General features: G+C 51.4%; 2 protein-coding genes across 6 annotated transcripts in view; one reads left to right on the top strand and one right to left on the bottom strand.

Moving 5' to 3' along the window:
* The window catches only part of TBXAS1 (thromboxane A synthase 1), a 150,747-nt gene extending 140,301 nt beyond the window's left edge, over positions 1–10,446 (top strand). Inside the window, exons 10-14 of one of the 3 annotated variants that reach the window (XM_059074894.2) lie at positions 371–462; positions 5,207–5,344; positions 7,243–7,445; positions 8,052–8,177; positions 9,783–9,955. In XM_059074894.2, coding sequence (XP_058930877.1) covers positions 371–462; positions 5,207–5,344; positions 7,243–7,445; positions 8,052–8,177; positions 9,783–9,868 — 645 coding nt within the window. In that variant the 3' untranslated portion in view covers positions 9,869–9,955. Of the gene's footprint in view, positions 1–370; positions 463–5,206; positions 5,345–7,242; positions 7,446–8,051; positions 8,178–9,782 lie in introns of all 3 variants that reach the window. The other 2 variants (XM_059074896.2, XM_067042003.1) reach the window with 2 other exon arrangements.
* The window catches only part of PARP12 (poly(ADP-ribose) polymerase family member 12), a 46,964-nt gene continuing 37,382 nt past the window's right edge, over positions 8,037–17,618 (bottom strand). The window contains exons 9-12 of one of the 3 annotated variants that reach the window (XM_067042002.1): positions 16,958–17,030; positions 15,070–15,200; positions 14,048–14,241; positions 8,037–8,127 (exon numbers count right to left, since the gene is read on the bottom strand). In XM_067042002.1, the coding sequence (XP_066898103.1) occupies positions 8,111–8,127; positions 14,048–14,241; positions 15,070–15,200; positions 16,958–17,030 (415 nt within the window). In that variant the 3' untranslated portion in view covers positions 8,037–8,110. Of the gene's footprint in view, positions 8,128–11,750; positions 12,828–14,047; positions 14,242–15,069; positions 15,201–16,957; positions 17,031–17,618 lie in introns of those variants that run through there. The other 2 variants (XM_059074889.2, XM_059074890.2) reach the window with 2 other exon arrangements.

Raw genomic sequence — 17,618 nt, 5'->3', positions numbered from 1 at the left:
AATTTCTTTCCTCCTAAGTGTGTACAATATGTAGCCTGCCAGATCTTCAGCTCTCAATAAATGCTAGCAGTGCAGCTGCTGCCATTGCTTTATTACAAACTTCTCTGACACTCAAAGGCCCCGCAGCCCCAGGCCTGGCCTGCTCATCTTCAGTGATGGACACAGCACTGTGAAACAAGCACAACAGAATATGCAGGATATTCTGTACAGTGCTAATCTAATGCAATTTGCGTAGTATCACTTTTCATCTTGTGGGTTTCCATTTCAGTCTTTGCAAACATTGGAGCTGGGACTCTAAAGTTAGCGGAAAAGACAGAACACCGTGTGACTCGGTCTAACTCATCATTCTTTGTCACCACCCCTCCATCAGCCGGCCCCTGAGTACTGCAGCCTCCAGGAAGGCCTGCCCTACCTGGACATGGTGATTGCAGAGACCTTGAGGATGTACCCACCGGCTTTCAGGTAAGCCTATACCCCAGGGCCCCTGCACCCCAGGACCCCTTCAGCATCACTGTTTGGGGTCCCTGTTAGTCCTCAGTCTGTCACCACCTGGGTTATGAAGAATGCTGGACCGAAACTCCTGGAGGTCGAGGTCTGAAACTTGGGTTTTTTAATCCCCTGGGGCACTGGACGCCATGCCTGACATAGGGTCACCATAGCAATAAATGTCCAGCCTGTATTCCTATATGTGAACCATGTTTTCAAAGTGTCATTGGTCTTTTCTTAACATGACCTTCCTCCCCAACCCAAGCCGATCTCTTTGACCTCTTAGCCCTTAGATGGCTTTTGCTGTTCCCCTGGTCTGTACATTGAATCATTCACCAACCATTTATTGAGCATCTGCTCTGTGCCCCGCACTGGGAAATCAGCCAAAACAGTTAAAATGCCAGCCCTTGGAGTTGATATTCCAGGGGGAAATTCCAAGGCCTGGGACGCTCCTTCTTATTCTCCAGCACTCCACACCCGTCCCATCCTCAGAGCTCCGATCCGAGACTCACCACTCCAGGAAACCTGGCCAGCCTCACCCGTTCCCTGCCTCTCCTCCCCCAGCACTTTGCACACTAACTCTACTTCATATTATATCTTTGGATAATTCTCAGCTGCTCTGCAACATTTCACCAGTGTGCAGTCATCCAGTCACACCAACCTGTAAGTGCCGTGAGAGCAGGAATCAGGTCTTCTGCTTCTTTCAAATTCCCCCAAACCAAGATGTTACCGAACCAGGCTGGTTCGCCCCACGCACAGCAAGCCAAGTGCTGAGATGCTGAGGTTGTCAGCAGAGAAGAGATACATTCACAAGGTAGCCAAGCGTGGGGACAGGAGAACAAATCTCAAATCTGCCTCCCCGATAGTAAGGGGCTCAGGGTATTTATGGGATAAAGCTGCGGCGTGGTGGACCCTGGGAGTATGGGAAAAGGTAATGATTGGAGATAAGAAAAAGGTGAGGCAGTCGTAGTTCTGCACAGGTGCAGCTAAGCTACAAGCTTCTCCACGGGACCCAAGTTCAGAAAACGTCTGCGTCAGCGTGTTCCGAGGATGGAATTTTGGGCCCTCTGACGTCAAGAGGTCACCAAGCGAACACTCGCGCATGCCCAATTGGAGGGTCGGTGGTCTTAATCAGTCTTAACTGGCTCAAGCTCCAACTAGACACAGCTGACTTCAAGCTCCTGAAAAACAACTCGGGCAAACATCTTATTGTTTAAGCTACCTGAGGCTTGCAGGACATGCAGCTTTTTCTGTAGCAACAATTAAAGCGAGCTTGATCAACGAAGGCAAGTTTAATGGGTCTAAGTGATGATTACCCTTGGTTTCAGAGGCATCCCATGGAGCACAGGGTCTCCACTTAGGTCCCCAGGCCCTTAGAGAGTGAAACATTGCCAGGTTTCAGGTTCTAGAAACAGAAGCGGCACAAAGCATTTAACTGTATATCATAAATTCCACTCTGCACCTCTATGAAGTAATGTACCACATAAACCATATGGAGATAACTTTTGCCATTTTAAAAAGAGAAAATGTGGATGATTTGTAGGTATCTCAAAGTTATATTCCAAACCGAAAATATCATAGAGAGTGTGGTTGTAGATATTGTCCAAAATGTTCAGACCCAGAGCCAATATAGAGAATTCCTGGGACGTGAGTCAAATCACATCATCCTCAAGCACACATGGTTTCAGTCTCCCGGTCTGGGAGCAGACAAGGAACACCAGGGCTCGCCTCATTGCTCTCTTGACGCCAGCATTAAGACCTGATTCCACAGGCCTTCCCCGACTTCTTTAGGAGCCTCAGAGCAAACTGTCATCCAATCTTTGTTTTTGAATGATTTATACCAGCTTCCTTCCAAGGGAACTACGGGCAGCTGCTATACACGTGAAATTCAAAATAAGACATTCAGTGATAAAACAGAACAAAGGCTGTTTAAAGGAAAGAATCCTTTACAGGACCCCAGAGATGGCAATAACTAGGGTCAGACTTGGTGGCTGCGACTCCTGGCCGAGAGGGAAACCAGCTGAGCTGAAAAGTTAGATTCTCTAGTGGGAGGAAAGTGTATAAATTGATCAAAGACACATCATTTCCTAGATCTAAACTCAATCAAGAATTCATCACATGAGACCTTGTATAGATGACATGTTGAGAGACAAAGTCAGCAGTCTCTTCAACACCAAAATTCTGCAGTCAATTTTCCTTCTGACCCTTTATAAACAGCAAAGTGTAAAAGGAAGTCAGTGAAGGCCTTGCTCTGGGGAACCAGGATGCTCGCGATCTGAGAGTATCTGGAGGGCAGGACAGGACAGAACAGGACAGAAACCAGAGTATCTGGATGAGTTCGTTAAAATTCCCAATAAAAATATAGAGCCAGTGCTCCATGATGACGGAACGAGTCTAGACAGAAAGTCAAGACAGTCTGGGTCCTGCCCTTAGTTTACTGTGTGATCTTGGGTAAGTTCCAGACTGTTCTGGGCTTCTGTTTCCTGTGTGTTCAGAGGGCACACAACACCTGCTCTGCCTACCCCAGAAGTGTTGGGAGAATCAGTGGGACAGTAGATGTAGAAATGCAGTACCCCTGCAGGCAGTGTGCCGCGTAAGGTATGAAGTAAAGAACAAGAAGCACAGAGCTTAGAGTTGAATGGCCTGACCCCATCTGGCTCCAATCTCAGGCAAGCCACACTCTCCCTTCCCCATACCTACTCCACTGGTGTTTTTAATCATATCACTCTGCTGACTTCTGTTATCAAACAACAGAAGTGAGAGAGGCAAGTCATCATTATTCTCACCCAGACAAGAGGCCAATTTGCTTTGGCCCTGGGCATAGGATTTGGGGGTGAACATAGGGACAGTGAGAATTTTATTTTTTATTTTATTTTACTTTATTATTTTATTTTTTAAAAGATTTTTTTTGATGTGGACTATTTTTAACGTCTTTAGTGAATTTGTTATAATACTGCTTCCGTTTTATGTTTTGGTTTTTTGGCCACGAGGCATGTGTGATCTCAGCTCCCCAACCAGGGATCAAACCTGCACCCCCTGCACTGGAAGGCAAAGTCTTAACCATGGACCACCAGGGAAGTCCCCATTACTTTATTAATTTTTTAAAATATTTATTTATTTGGTTGCACCGGGTCTTCGTTGCGGCAGGCAGGCTCCTTAGTTGCAGCAGACGGGCTCCTTAGCTGTGGCGTGCAAAGTCTCAGTTGTGGCATGCCTGTGGGATCTAGTTCCCTGACCAGGGTTCGAACCTGGGTCCCCTGCATTGGGAGCACAGAGTCTTAACCACTGCGCCACCAGGGAAGTCCCTACTTTATTATTTTAATCTTAGAAAAATGCTTCGCTTTTCCCAAACACTGACACACTTGACTGACACCTTCATCCATAAAAAACTCAACACGGCCTTTGTGGAAAACATAACAATTCTCACTGAAGTGTTATTAATGTCAATCCAGGAATCCAGGCAGTATAATTCAGCAGATTTTTCTGGCTTTGTATGCAGTCTAGCCAGATAGGAGGCCCAACCACTTACATAAGGGAAGCCCCCATTTTCCGGCTTTTAGGGCGTCTTGCATCCAGGTCCAAGCTATTTCTGGTAAAGGTGAAAAAGAAGGAAGTCAAAGTATATCCTTATTTGATTGCTCAGAGCTGAGGTTGTGCACATCAGAGCCCCCTGCCCGCTCTGATTTGAGCAAGAGTGTTTTGTGACTAGCCCCAAGCACATACTAATTGCATTAGTAGCTTCGGATCTGAATGGGGGTCTCACAGCCCTGGCCTTTCATGTTCCTGATATATTAAAGGCTCATAATAGAGTGATGAACGCTGGAAGGAGCTGCTGGTACTCTTAATTTCTTTTATAAGCAGGAACAGAGTATAACAGTAATTAGTAGAATAACTGTATCTCCTCTGAGATATCTAGGGAAGCCGAGTCCTGCAACCTGAAGTAAAAGCCATCCTAGATTGTTTCTAATTTTTAAAATAATTATTTATATTACCAAAATGATATGCTTCTACTTAAAAAAAAAAAAACCTAAGAAATACAGAAGGATCCAAAGAAAAAACTGGCACCCCTGGTACCCTGCCATCCTCCACCCCAGTCCCATCCCTTAGAGGAGGTGATGGTAGAAGTTTAGGTATTCTTCCATAAACTTCATGTTCATATGCAAACATACATAGTCTATAGCCTTTTCAAATAAAACATAAATGGGATTATAACATTGCCAGTTGGTAAAATAAACAATCTGACCAAGACGTTTTCCTCTCTAGTAGCAGTTCTCCATAGCGACACAATGAAGGGGAATAGATTTTCAAACCCAAATCTCCTGAAGGTAAAGCGAGGGGGTGTGTGCGGGGAAAGAAGTCCCAGTGGGAATGGGAAGAAGGAGGAGAGGTGGCTGGGGGAATAATCCTGCAAAGCCTCCACTTCCAAGGCACCTGTGCACCGCAACACCGAGCGTAAAATGGGCTCTTCGGTCTTGATGGGTGGCTGAAGGAAGGAATGGAGGAACCTCGAGACTGCAGGGTCCAGAGCAGCATAGGGTTAATGGCCCAAGAAGGGGTGGGATGGGGGGTGGGTCCCTATCCCGGCCACCCCGGGAAGAAGGTGGGACCTCCTGTCCACCAGCCTCATCCCACACTGCAGACCTTCGCCCCAGCAATGGCCGCCCTGGAGCTCCCCCGTCTGCTCTGCCTCAAGGTGGGGGTGACCCACGTGTCTCCACAGGTTCACACGGGAGGCGGCACAGGACTGCGAGGTGCTGGGGCAGCGCATCCCCGCGGGCGCCGTGCTGGAGATGGCCGTGGGTGCCCTGCACCATGACCCCGAGCACTGGCCGTGCCCTGAGACCTTCGACCCTGAGAGGTGAGCACTGTCCCCTTCAAACAGGTCCTGGGGTACCTGAGTGTGGGGGGATTGGAGGCGCCTGCCTGGAAACACAGATTTAGTAAAGTCCCCCAAAAGTCAGAAGTCATGGCAGTCAGAGAGACATTTTTTAGGCATAATTTCTAAAGGAAATAATGGTACCATTTTTAAAAGCCCAAAACATAATCCAGAGACTTAGCATTTCCACAGCACTGCACGCAAGTAACAAGACAATTTTTTAAAAATAAATTTATTTATTTTATTTATATTTATTTTTGGCTGCATTGGGTCTTCGTTGCTGCGCGCGGGCTTTCTCTAGTTGCGGCGAGCGGTGGCTACTCTTCAGTGCGGTGCAAAGGCTTCTCATTGCTGTGGCTTCTCTCTTCATGGAGCACGGCCTCTAGGCGCGCAGGCTTCAGTAGTTGTGGCACGCGGGCTTCAGTAGTTGTGGCTCGCGGGCTCTAGAGAGCAGGCTCAGTAGTTGTGGCGCACGGGCTTTGTTGCTCTGCGGCATGTGGGATCTTCCCGGACCAGGGCTCGAACCCGTGTCCCCTGCATTGGCGGGCGGATTCTTAACCACCGCACCACCAGGGAAGCCCAACAAGGCAACTTCAAATGGGTGTCCACTATTTGTTCCAAGAAATAAGGACACATTTCAGGAATGCATTAAGAAGTAGCAGAATGTTGTTTCCTTTTTAAAAAACTTAATGCCTGTTCCAATACAAGAGCATCAACAATTTCTCCAGGAATTCATGAGATCCAGCTACCCTAACATGGTAGACCTGGATCCTCCCTCCTGTCCCCTGCATGGATTTGGTCCATTGTCTAGATTTCATTTCTAGACTCCCAATTTAAAGTGTCTGAGCAGGCATCAACACCCCCTCCTCATCAGAGTCGACGGATACCACTTCCTTGCAGATTGGGGGGGTGGGCTAGCCAGCCTGCAGCTCTGTTCCCACTGTCAGTGGCTCCAGCTTCCTGTTAATGCGGCCCCAGCTCTACAACCTGGTCCCTGGGACCCAGATAAATAACATTCTGCTGCCCAGCAGCTCCTGGAATTATGGTAAATATCAAGAAACATAAACAGCAGCTGCAAGGCTTACAGAATCACCTTTGAAAACAAAAAGTGCATTAATATGATGTTGAAAAGGTGGGTCAAGGGCTTCTTGGGCCCATAAAGTCCAGAGGTAGTAATAAGTGAGCTGGGTATTACAAAATACTGGTTGTCACGTAGCGTTACTGTCACAGAACACACGTGGCAAATGCTGTCATTTGGTAGCAGATACGGCAATTCATCCTGAAGAAGAGCTTCCAGTGGGTCAAATACTGCCACCCCCAGGGGTTCAAGTTTCAGTGCTTCAACCAGAAAGGCGAGTGTGGGCAGGGAGACAGCTGCCTGGCATGGCATCAAGAGACAAACTGGCAGGACATGGCCTCCAGAGGGGTCTGGTGCCCAGGGACTCTGCTTAGGAAGGGGATGCCGGCCGGCCACTGGGGAAGTTGGAGCCATGTTCGGTGAAACCAGAGCTGTGGTTTCTTTGAGACTTTCATCCTGGATTCTAGTGAGCCTGCAAGCTCATTAACAACACAGTGAATTCATCAGGAGAGGCAGAGAGGGCAATGCTGACGTTCCAGGTGATTCTATTAACTCAGCGGTACCTTTAGGGCTTTGCAGGACAGGAGGAGGGGAGCCGGACTGAAGCACATGGATGAGTGGCCACCAGCTCCAAAGCCTTAGGGACTGACCGGTCCAGGAAAAAACATGATCCTGTAGACCGAGGTGGGGATCAGGCCTCACGTGGTAGGAGCGTGGTCTCAGATGATGGGGTCCCTCGGTCAGAGCCAGTGGCTGAAGGGAGGTGGTGACCCGGGCCAACCCTGACCGTGCTACCCCGTAGGTTCACGGCCGAAGCCCGGCGGCGCCAGCGGCCTTTCACGTACCTGCCATTCGGGGCAGGTCCCCGGAGCTGCCTCGGGGTGAGACTGGGGCTCTTGGAGGTCAAGCTGACACTGCTCCATGTCCTGCGCAAGTTCCGGTTCGAAGCCTGTCCCGAGACTCAGGTGAGCCCTGCTGCTCCGGGCGCAAGGGGTGCCCACCCCAGTTCCCTGCTGCCTGCGGTGGCTTCCCAGCTCTGCGTGAGCTGGGGCGAGTTCCTTAAGCTCTCTGGGTCTCAGCTCCTTGATCTGTACAAGGGGGACCATAACAGTCACACCTCCTCCCTCTTCTTGTGGGGTGAGGATTGAGTCAATCCTAAGTGCTCAGATAAGCTCCTGGCACATAACCCGAGTCTGTGTTATCTATTATCATTCTTGTCCTCTGTACAGCAAGCCTGGGCCTCACCATGCTGTAGCTCTTCCCTCTTCAGCAAAGAGAACCCAGTAACCCTGCAGAGTAAATTATATGATTCCCATTCTTCAGATGAGGAGCTAAAATAAAGCTCAGAGAGGTTAAGTAACTTGCCTGACGTCACATAGTTGGACTCCAGACACCTTGAGATCAGGGACTGAAAGACTGTCCTATTCATTGTTGGAGGCTCCAGCACCCAGCTTCAGGCCAGGCATGTGGCGGGTGCCCACTCAGTCATTCAACAAACAGTGATGAACAAAGGAATGAATCACCGGAGAGAGAAGAAATTGAGGTTCAAACCAGATCTCGCTCACTCTCAAGCCCTCCCTCTTTCCTCTACATGTAGCAGCCTCTGCACAGTATCAGCTGCTCCCCACACAACTCCAACAGTGATCTCCTCCGTGCCTATTCACAACCCCTCAGCACGGCTGCAGACCTGGACAGGAGGGCGAAAGGGGACAGATAATAAGGACACGATGACAGATGGTAACAACTTCTAGATTCAGAGAGTGGCACTGCCTCTGACAAACAGGGAGACTGGGGCGAGCTGCTGGCTGGGGAGGAATGAGCCGGGTTGAAATACAAAAGGCTGAGGAACTGGATGTGATGATGTCCATACAGGTCTGATGGTTAAGGGAGGGAGGGAGAGGCACATTGGGGGCAGAGAGCCAATCAAGATGAAGGAGCAGAGGAGAACAGGACCCTGCCTGCCTTAGGCATTCCATGGCTACACGGCTTCCTCTGGGGGGTTGTCTCATTTACCCTTGATCTTGACATACAATACAGCAGCCAGACCAATGTCCCAGAACACTGCTTATGCCTGGCACTCCCCAGCTCATCATCCAGCCCTGAGTCCCAAGCCTGCTGGGTCCAGGGAGAACTCTGAGCTCATTTTGCCTTCCCCACCCCTACTTCCCACTCCGAGAGCCTCCCACCCACTCTTCCCTGCCTGCTCAGTCTGTTGCTCCTTCGGGAACGCCATCCCTCCCCCTTCCGCACCCCCAGTCTTATCCCATCCTCCAAGTCCTTTGGTGTTCCCTCAAATCCCGAAGTGGCCCCTGAGAGGCCCTGCTCACAGGGCGTCTCCTATTCCTAGCCCCACCCCAGGCGCTGGTTCCTCCAGGAAGCCCTCCCTGTGACTTTGCCAGCCACAACAGAGCTCTGCTTTTTTTTGAAGTCCAATGGTGTTTCCAGTGTGCCTATAACGGTCTGATACTGTAGCCACTAGCCACGTGCGGCTATTTATGTTAATAATAAATCAAATCAAGTAAAAAATTCTGCCCCTCATTTGCATTAACCCCACTTCAAGCATCCAGCAGCCACATGTACTGGTGGCTACCGTACGAGATAGGGCAGGTCTAGATCGTCTTGTTTCTTGAGCATATAACTGGTCTCCCATCTGAACTCTCAAAGACATCTGAAAGCCCACCCGGCCCCAGCACTAGGGCCTCGTGACCCTTCTTTCCTTTAAAGGCTTCATGGTAGCCACTGAACAGTCCTTTCACACGCAGCTCAAGAGGACGCCCTGCTTCTTCAGTAATTCTCTGGCTTTTCTTCCAAGTCTCCAGCCCTCCATCAGTCTGCCTAAGCTGGACATAAGGAAAGCCTTCTGAACGGCAGCGAGCCTTCAGCAGGGAGCTCTCCCCAAGCCCCTGGGGAGTGGAGGTCTACTCAGTTACTGGCTGGGCCCCAGGGTGAGAGATGAGGGGAGATGAGGAGAGTCTGAGGCTTTGCTCACCACTTTCCAGTCATGTGCCCTTGGGCAGGTCGCTTGGCCTCTCTGAACCTCCATTTCTTCATCTGCAAAGTGAGCTGCTCCCACCTTGGGCAGGCTTATTAGAAGGATACATTGGGAGCCCTCCCCTGAGGTATTTTATTAACACGGGAAAGGTGATGAGTCCAACACCTGGCCCGAGACATAGCTCTGCTGCTTCTCAAGGTCCCCCTGGGGAAGCTGCTTTGCTCACCCGCAGCATGCCAGCCCGCAGCCCTCAGCCGAACTCCCACAACCCTGCTTCAGGCCCCGTTCTGAGGTAGTTTTCCTGTCGATAGGATTAACTCTGACAAATATCTTAATTTCCTCTATTTTAGGTACCGCTGCAGCTAGAATCCAAATCTGCCCTAGGTCCAAAAAATGGCGTCTACATCAGGATTGTCTCCCGCTGACAAAGTCATGACCAGCCCCTAATTCAAAGAAAACCCTCATTTGGAAATTCAGATTTTTGGAAAAACATCACCGAAGCAACTGAAAGCGTGCCTGGCATATGAGTATAAAAGAGGCCATTTACGTAACATTTCCTAAATGCTTAATACATGTTTGTTGCACTTAGTTTTGACTTTGCCAATAGTGTTTGAGCAACGGATCCACCTCTCTCAATCAGGGATTGCTGATAAATGAGTGAAAACATAGTTTTGACAAAATGATTCAGAACTTGGGGTTTTTAAAGAAGTTCTGGCCTCAGGATGGAAGGAATCGATAGGGCAGGGGACACATGGATGCTCAGGTGAGTGGTCCTGATGGTCCCAGTTCGGGGCCCTTTTCAGCGATTGGTTCATTTAACTTAGAGAATAACATTCATCAGAAGCTCAACTTCAAAGGTGGTTCAAATGCTTTATCATGCCTCAATTTTCCTAGGTAGGGTACTACTAACTTTATAAGTTTCATGCGCAGAAAAGTGATAGAGGCTGAAGTGTACTTTTTCTTTTAAAGAACATCCTATCTTAATTTTGATCAAATACAGAGGTGAATTTTAGTAAAAGTAATTATTGTGTTGCTGAGAAGTTCAAATACAACAAAGAACTTGCAAACTGAATCCCAGATCTGCCACCAGCAGCCTGTGATCGTGGCTGCTGCTCTTTCCACCTCTGTGCCTGTTTGCTGACCCAGCTCGCAGCACCTTCCTCTACTTAACATCTGAACAGCGTTAAGGGGCTGATGTATAAATAACAGAGCAGGAACCTGCAAGCAAGGCTGGGGTAGCCAGGCTGAGCCACCTTTACAAAGTGTAGGCTGTTGCAGGAGAGCTGGGAGAAGAGGTCTCCCGTACCCACTGCTGCAAGCGCTGCTTCTGTTCGTCCTCCCTGCATCCAGCATGCCATGCTTCCCCAGAGCGCTCCCCCCCCCCACACACACACACGTTTGCTCTGGATCCTACTACCTCTTTGCATGAAAATCTGAGAGGTCTTCTTGACTTCTTCCCATCACAATGCCCACAGGAACAGCTGGCCCCTGCTCCCACCCACAACCGAGCTACATGCACCGGATCCCTTTCTCGAATGTCCAGTCCAGCTATTTGCCAACGTGCTTTCTCAAAGGTGAGCAAGTGCAGAGCCCTCGCAGTCCTCGAGTGCAGCCGACTTCCCTGGAGCGTCTGATCATCTCCTGCCCCAGGCTCCCCCTTGCCACTCCCCTCACCCACACTCCCAGAGGGACCATTCCTGCTGCTTCCCACTACCCAGCTCCCAGCAGCCTTGCATCTGAGAACTACAGGCAGAGGCATCACGTGTAGACGGGACACACCGTATCAGGAGGCTGGTGAATGGGGAGGAAGGGTGCAGGTGAGGACACCTTGCTGAGGACTGAACCTGAGGCCAACGGGACCAGCCATCCAGGAGGAGGCAGATGGCCTTATGAGGTGGAGCCATCCTGTCGGCCCCTCCACAGCCCAGCAGAGACCCCTACCAACCACTGTGTGTGGAGGACACAGAACACACCACCTGCTCTGTGTCCACAACACAGTGCACAATAGTGGATCTGGGCTTTGTGGGGCTTGAAAGCTGAGTTGAGGGAAAGAAAAAAATCAAATACGTAACTTGCAAATTTAACCAAAATGTATGATCATGCAGCCATATAGCAGGGGTCCCTCCTTGGGCTGTGGAAGGGGTCCCAGCAAATGAGGGGCCATGAACCTTCAGCTTCACTGGCTGTATGATAAATCCACACACAGCCTCCTCGAGGACAGTAATGGGGGCTCTGTTATATCCCGACCCCCAGAAAGGTGCCTGTACACTGTAGGCACTCAATAAACACTGAAGAATGAGCTGCAGCCATCACCCACGTCAGATAAATATTCTTTTATTCTCAGACTCTTCTGTGACGCTGCAGCACAGGTATTCAGATCTCATGGGGACATAAAACCCTTATTCACAGGGTGCTAGGTGCAGAGACACCTGCCAGGGTGAGTGCACTTCCTGGGTGACGGTGAATGCTGCCAGGACTAAGGGAGACCGACAGGAACTCAGTGACACCACACAGTAGCCATGGTCCTAACGACATGATACATGGGCCAATTTCAAGGCTGGAAGCCCAGGAGAAGCAGCAGAAGAGCTGCCTAGATTAGAGACACAGCAACGGACGCAATGACTGGGTCTCACTAGGCCCACAACCCAGGATTTCCTGCACCAATGGCTGCTGTGTCATCCGTACAAAAACAAAACCAGGTGCCACCAAGACCCTGAAAAACCAAACCACTGAAGAGACAGAGACTCTTGAAAAGTAAAACCAATCGATAAAATAGTGTCTGGAAACTCTGTGCCTGGTGCCAATCTGCAGCAAAGTCAACAAAGAGTAAAAAATAAAACTTTAACACCTGAGTAAAAAGCAATAATGGGTTCACCTACAATCACTGCTGGCTAGTCCAAAAGTGACTTAAAAGTAAAAATATTATCAGCCAAAGATTAAGAATGTAACTTCATCAAAAAGTCAATGTTAAATGAAGAGTTCATTAAAAGTTTTGTTTAAAAAAAACCCCAACCTTCCCTAATAGCTATTTCAAGTAAGATCAGCCAGAAAGACATGCAACCATCGGGGTGCTCACTGCTGAGCACTGAAGGACGCCAAGGAGAGCAGGCTGGTGGTGGCGGCAGTGGGCCCGGGGGAGTCAGTGTACTGGATGATGTACTCCGGGTAGGCCTGGTGCTTCTCAAAAACCACGAAAATGGAGGGGTCAGACACGTGGTTCACGCAGCTGTCGTACAAGATGTTGCCCTGGCCCTCCTTGACCGGGGGGCGGACAAAGTTGGCGTTGCCTCGGATGAATTCGCCCACCAGCACCCGAGCCAGGAACATCGTGCGGGACTTGGTGTCAGTTTTGCTGTAGTGGTGGGAATATGCGGCGTCCCGGGCAAAGTAGCTCCCTGCAAGGACACCAGGGCTGGGCTGGGCACCGGGGGACAGCCCACGGCCGGAAGAGGCACGCCAGCGTTCTGCAACCCTGGCGAGGCCAGTGGCCCCTGCCCTCCCTCTGCTCCCGTCTTTCCAGCTTTTCCCTTGTAAGGAGCATCAGAGGGGCCACCGAACTCTGAGACAGAAAACTCCTTTCAAGTCAGGATCTGTCACTCAAATCCTAAACGTCTCTGGACACCTCGTTACTGAGCCCCCATCCCCCGCCCAGAACCTCCATTTCCTGAGCCATAAAACGGGGCTGTCGGGCCCGACCTCCCAGGGCTGGTGTGGAACGTGGCTAAGACCCCACACACGGAACACAGCGCAGACACCGGCAGCCCAATGTACAGATTCATGAGCCCTGTCGAATGGGGGCTTGAGCTGGAAGCTGCGCCTACACATTCAGGTTCACAGCCCACCACTGGCTCTTGTGCACCTCGACCCTGCAGCCGTCAACACGCAGGACGGAAGCTAATGGATGGACTCGGCAGAGGGGCTGCTGACTGCAGATCACACCACTACGAGATTCTCTCCATCTAGTAACCGCGTCGTGGTTACAGAAGAGAATGTTCTTGTTCTTAGGAGGTGTTACAGGGTGAAGGGGTATGATGTATGCCGCCTACTCCCAGATGGTTCAGAAATAAGGGAAGGGGTGATAAAGCCAATGTGAAAAGTGTTAAAGCTGATGAACTAGGTAAAATTGACGTGGGATATTATTCTTGCACCTTTCCTGTGAGTTTGAAATTATTTTCAAACAAAGTTTAAAAATAACTAAGAGACAGGAAAACGGGGAACTCACATTACAGTAAGAATGGCATACTTACACGAGCTTATCTGAGCGTTCAGATTTCTACTCTAAGGAAACAGCACAGGCAGGTGGGGACCTGACTCAGGGCTGGAAAGGGTCCCACAGGGATGCAGCCCCATTTCCCAGTGAAGCCAAACCACAGCCTAAGCAGGACCAACCCTGCTCAAACCCTGGCTCGGGCCCAGGGCTGCACACAGGGGAATGAGAGTGAGGTGCCGCCAATGGGGCACCCCGCACCCTGGCCAGTGCTCACTGAGTCTGGACCGCTGGTCCAGCTCATGCTGGTTCCCCCCACGCCCTCCATCAATTTGCTTTAAAGTGGTTTCCGAGCCCTGGACAGCGAGGCAAAGAGGGTGCTGCCAGCAGAGGCCGCCTCACACTTACCCCTGCCGTAGGAAGTACCATGCAGACCGCTGACCCGCCAGTCAAAGTTCTGCTGGCAGATGGCGTCAACGAAACCGGTGCTGGTGCCGTGGAACAGCTGCCTCTCATCCACTGTTTTCCCGCCGTTTCTCTTCTGCATCTGCTCCTTCTGCCTAGAATCACGGGAGTGAACGTGCGCTGGCGGCAGAGAGCGCCTGCCACCAAACACAGGGCACCCGGCCCAAGAAACACATTGTATTAGATGTGTCACGAGACCAAGAGCCACAGGTCCAGGAGACTCCAGCCAGGGGGCCAGGGGCCAGAAAAGGCGAGAGCAGGGCCTGGCTGAGAGCAGCAGGAAGGCTTCCCTCCAGGGCCCCAGGCCTGCACTGCTCCATGAAGCCCCAAAGCAGACAGACCAGCCCTTGGAAGGCAAGTGTGCTTCGTCCCACCACCCTGCTTCCGCCTGGAGCTTAGCCAGGGGAGCTGGAAGATGCTGGCTGGGGGTGGGAGGGGGGCCTCTTTCTCCCTCTCCTGTAAGTTACCTTGATCTCATCACAGTTCAGATTACACTGCTCCAACCTCTTGTGGGGAAGGTCGGCAGGAGCCCAGGCCCACTGCGGTGACCTGCTGTGGGCTCCTCCCCACACAAACAAGTGCCTGAGAACATGCCAGTCCTCAGGCACAAGAAGGAGGCCCCTGCTCTCTGGCTGCCAGGACAGCAGCTTTACACTCCCCAGGGTGTGGGTGGCTTATTCGGACCCGTCCCCTGTTGGTCTTCAGGGAGGCCGAGGGCACTAGTGCAGGAGCCAGCTCTGTCTCTAGGGAAGCCGCAGCCTCCCATCTCCCTGGAGGAACATGCCAGCACTGAGCTTGTACGGATGAGGAGGTGGACAGGAGAGGGACACAGCTCCTGATCCCAGCAGCACTGGACAAACAGTGGCTGCTATCTCGGATTGTCCCTGCAGCCCAGGGCATGTCTGGTAAGCAGCTGGCTGAGGGGACTGAAGCACCAGCCCACCAAGAGCGAGCCCCCAACACACCACTGGTAGACTTCCCAGAGGGCCACGTTCTGGACCCGCTCAATCTTCTGAATGTAGTAGAGAGGCATCGTATGGGTGAAGAGGTTCCAGACCTTCTGAAACTCCTCTGAGGACGAAGGGAGGGCGATCCTCTGTAAGGGCCAAATATTTTTACTCTGTTATCATCAAAGTGTAGAATATACAAACATCTCTTCCCAAGGCTGCTCATGAAATGCCAAAACCACAGGCAAACCCAGACGGCGTCTACCATGCTCCCCTTTACTTCAAGGGGCAGTCTCTCCAGGCTCCGGATGCATGCTATTTGTGGTCACTTCTCTCCTCTCCACTGTGAAGCCAGCCTAAAGGACAGGCAGGCGATGCTATGTGAGTACCACTCTGGCTGCCCCCAGCACACTCCTGGTTCTTCTTCTGACCCCACACAGGGCCGACTACAGAGTCGACCAGACCACGGAGCTGGTGCCAACAGATGTGGAATGCACACATATGGCAGAGAGGGGGCAAACCCTGCCACAGGCAGCAATGCTACGTGAGCCCCACACACGGCAGGCGCTGAGCGAGAGGCCAGGCTGGCAGACAGCACACAGCACCCAGGAGCTCAGCAAGACCCACGGGCGCCCCTCCCTCCCAGCTGAGCCCACCCTTCCCTTAGCGTCTGGCTCTGGGAAGCAACACTCCTGATTAGCCCAGAGGGACCCCTGACTCACAGTCCCCAACTGTCTCACAGAGTGACAAGCCACAAATCCCTGCCCTTGCAGCCTAGACCCCAAGCAGCCTCCCTGTTCCTGGCTCCACGAGGCTTGGCCCAGTGACAGCCTGACCTGGGATCACCGTCCTCCCCCACCGAGTGCAGCCGTATAATAACCACCTCACCCCCCGCAAAGACCCTAAATGATCAGTACTCTGTGTAAACATCCATGGGTCTCTGCAACCCAAAATCTGACTTTGGTTTCCTTGCTCCCATCTCACTAGATGCCACCAAACCCTCTCCTCCCTCAAGCCCTGCCCTCCCAGCCTGGAGCCTGGCAAAGACTCTCGCACCTCGGCCCCCTGACCAGGGCACTCCACAGCTCGGCCCCGACCTTCCTCTCCTGTCCCCCAGCCCCGCCTATGCACGCCCTCCACCCGAGACACTCCATGTCTTGACTTGGGTTCCTTCCCCAGCCAGTTCCCATCAACTGGTGTGTCCTTCCCCACCCTCTGCCTGTGTAAGCGCCAGCCATCATTAGGTGTGGACCTGGTGACACCTTCCTTGATCCCTGAAATACAGTCGCCTGGTCCCCTGACGGCCAAGTACTGTGTCTGAAAGTTGCCCAGTCCTCCACACGTCCTGCCAGGGCTGCTGGTATCTGGGTGTGCTTTGTGCGGCTCCCAGGCACATGTTGGGAAAACCAGTCTGCACAGTGCTTGCCAGGTCAGAGGCCAGACACCGGCGTCACCAGACACCGGCCTGAGCTCTATACTCAACTCAGCGTGGCATCCACTGCAACTCACTGAATAGACTGTTCCTTCTCTCATCTTCTAGTAAGTTCCTAGCACCTCCCAACAGCAACTCCCCTTCTAGATGGTCCTCATCACACCAAACCTTCTGCTGGCTTCTTTCCCTTTTCTTGCTTAGTAAAACTTTTATTAGCTAAGCAGCTCTTACGCTCCATATTTATGCCCTTCCTAGAAAATCTCCAGTTCATCAACCTCCCTCCACCATACATCCTCTCCCCTCAAGCCATGGCCACCTCCTGGGTAGTCATCTAGCCGTAAAACCCCCAAGATCTGAAAGAAACCAAACCTCGCACGCACCTCTCAGCGGTGGAGGACACAGCGTGGTCCACTCACACTCACCTGTGTCTAAGGACACCCTCCTTCCCAGCCTGGGGCAGAGCCAGTCTCATACCTTAAAGCCGGTGTCCGGCAGGGCCAAGCGGTCCCAATGCTCAGGGATGCTCTTTAGGCCTTGGGAATTGACGCTGTTACAAAATGTAAAGAGAAACACTTAGTTTGTTCTTAGACATAAGTAGGTTTCCCAGAGGTGCCCCCAGCAGCCGAGGCCATCAGTCTTGAACGTCAGCGTATCGTTCTGTAAAAGCAGGGAGGAGGCGAGGAAGCACATAACCACACTCTCCACCACATGACATCGTTCCATCTTTGCCGATGTGGTCAAAACCAAAACCAAACCCAAAACCAATCAGGTACGAGGGATCCACTTCTCACGTGCATCCCAACTCCAACACATAAGGGACAGAGCATATGACTAAAGCAGCACACCCAAACCCTCATCCATGATTCTGAAATTCAAAGAGCCCTGAAACTTTCATTAAAAACAGCCTCAATGGGACATCCCTGGTGACACAGTGGTTAAGAATCCACCTGCCAATGCAGGGGACACAGGTTCGAGCCCTGGTCTGGGAAGATCACACATGCCACAGAGCAACTAAGCCCGTGTACCACAACTACTGAGCCTGCTCTCTAGAGCCCACAAACCACAACTACTGAAGCCCGCACACCACAACTACTGAAGCCCGTGTGCCTAGAGGCCGTGCTCCATGAAAAGAGAA

This window comes from Kogia breviceps, chromosome 9 (genome assembly GCF_026419965.1).
Source record: "Kogia breviceps isolate mKogBre1 chromosome 9, mKogBre1 haplotype 1, whole genome shotgun sequence".
NCBI classification, from domain to species: Eukaryota; Metazoa; Chordata; class Mammalia; order Artiodactyla; family Physeteridae; genus Kogia; species Kogia breviceps.
Note: the sequence above shows the minus strand (reverse complement) of the source record. Positions and strands in the feature narration are given on the sequence as shown.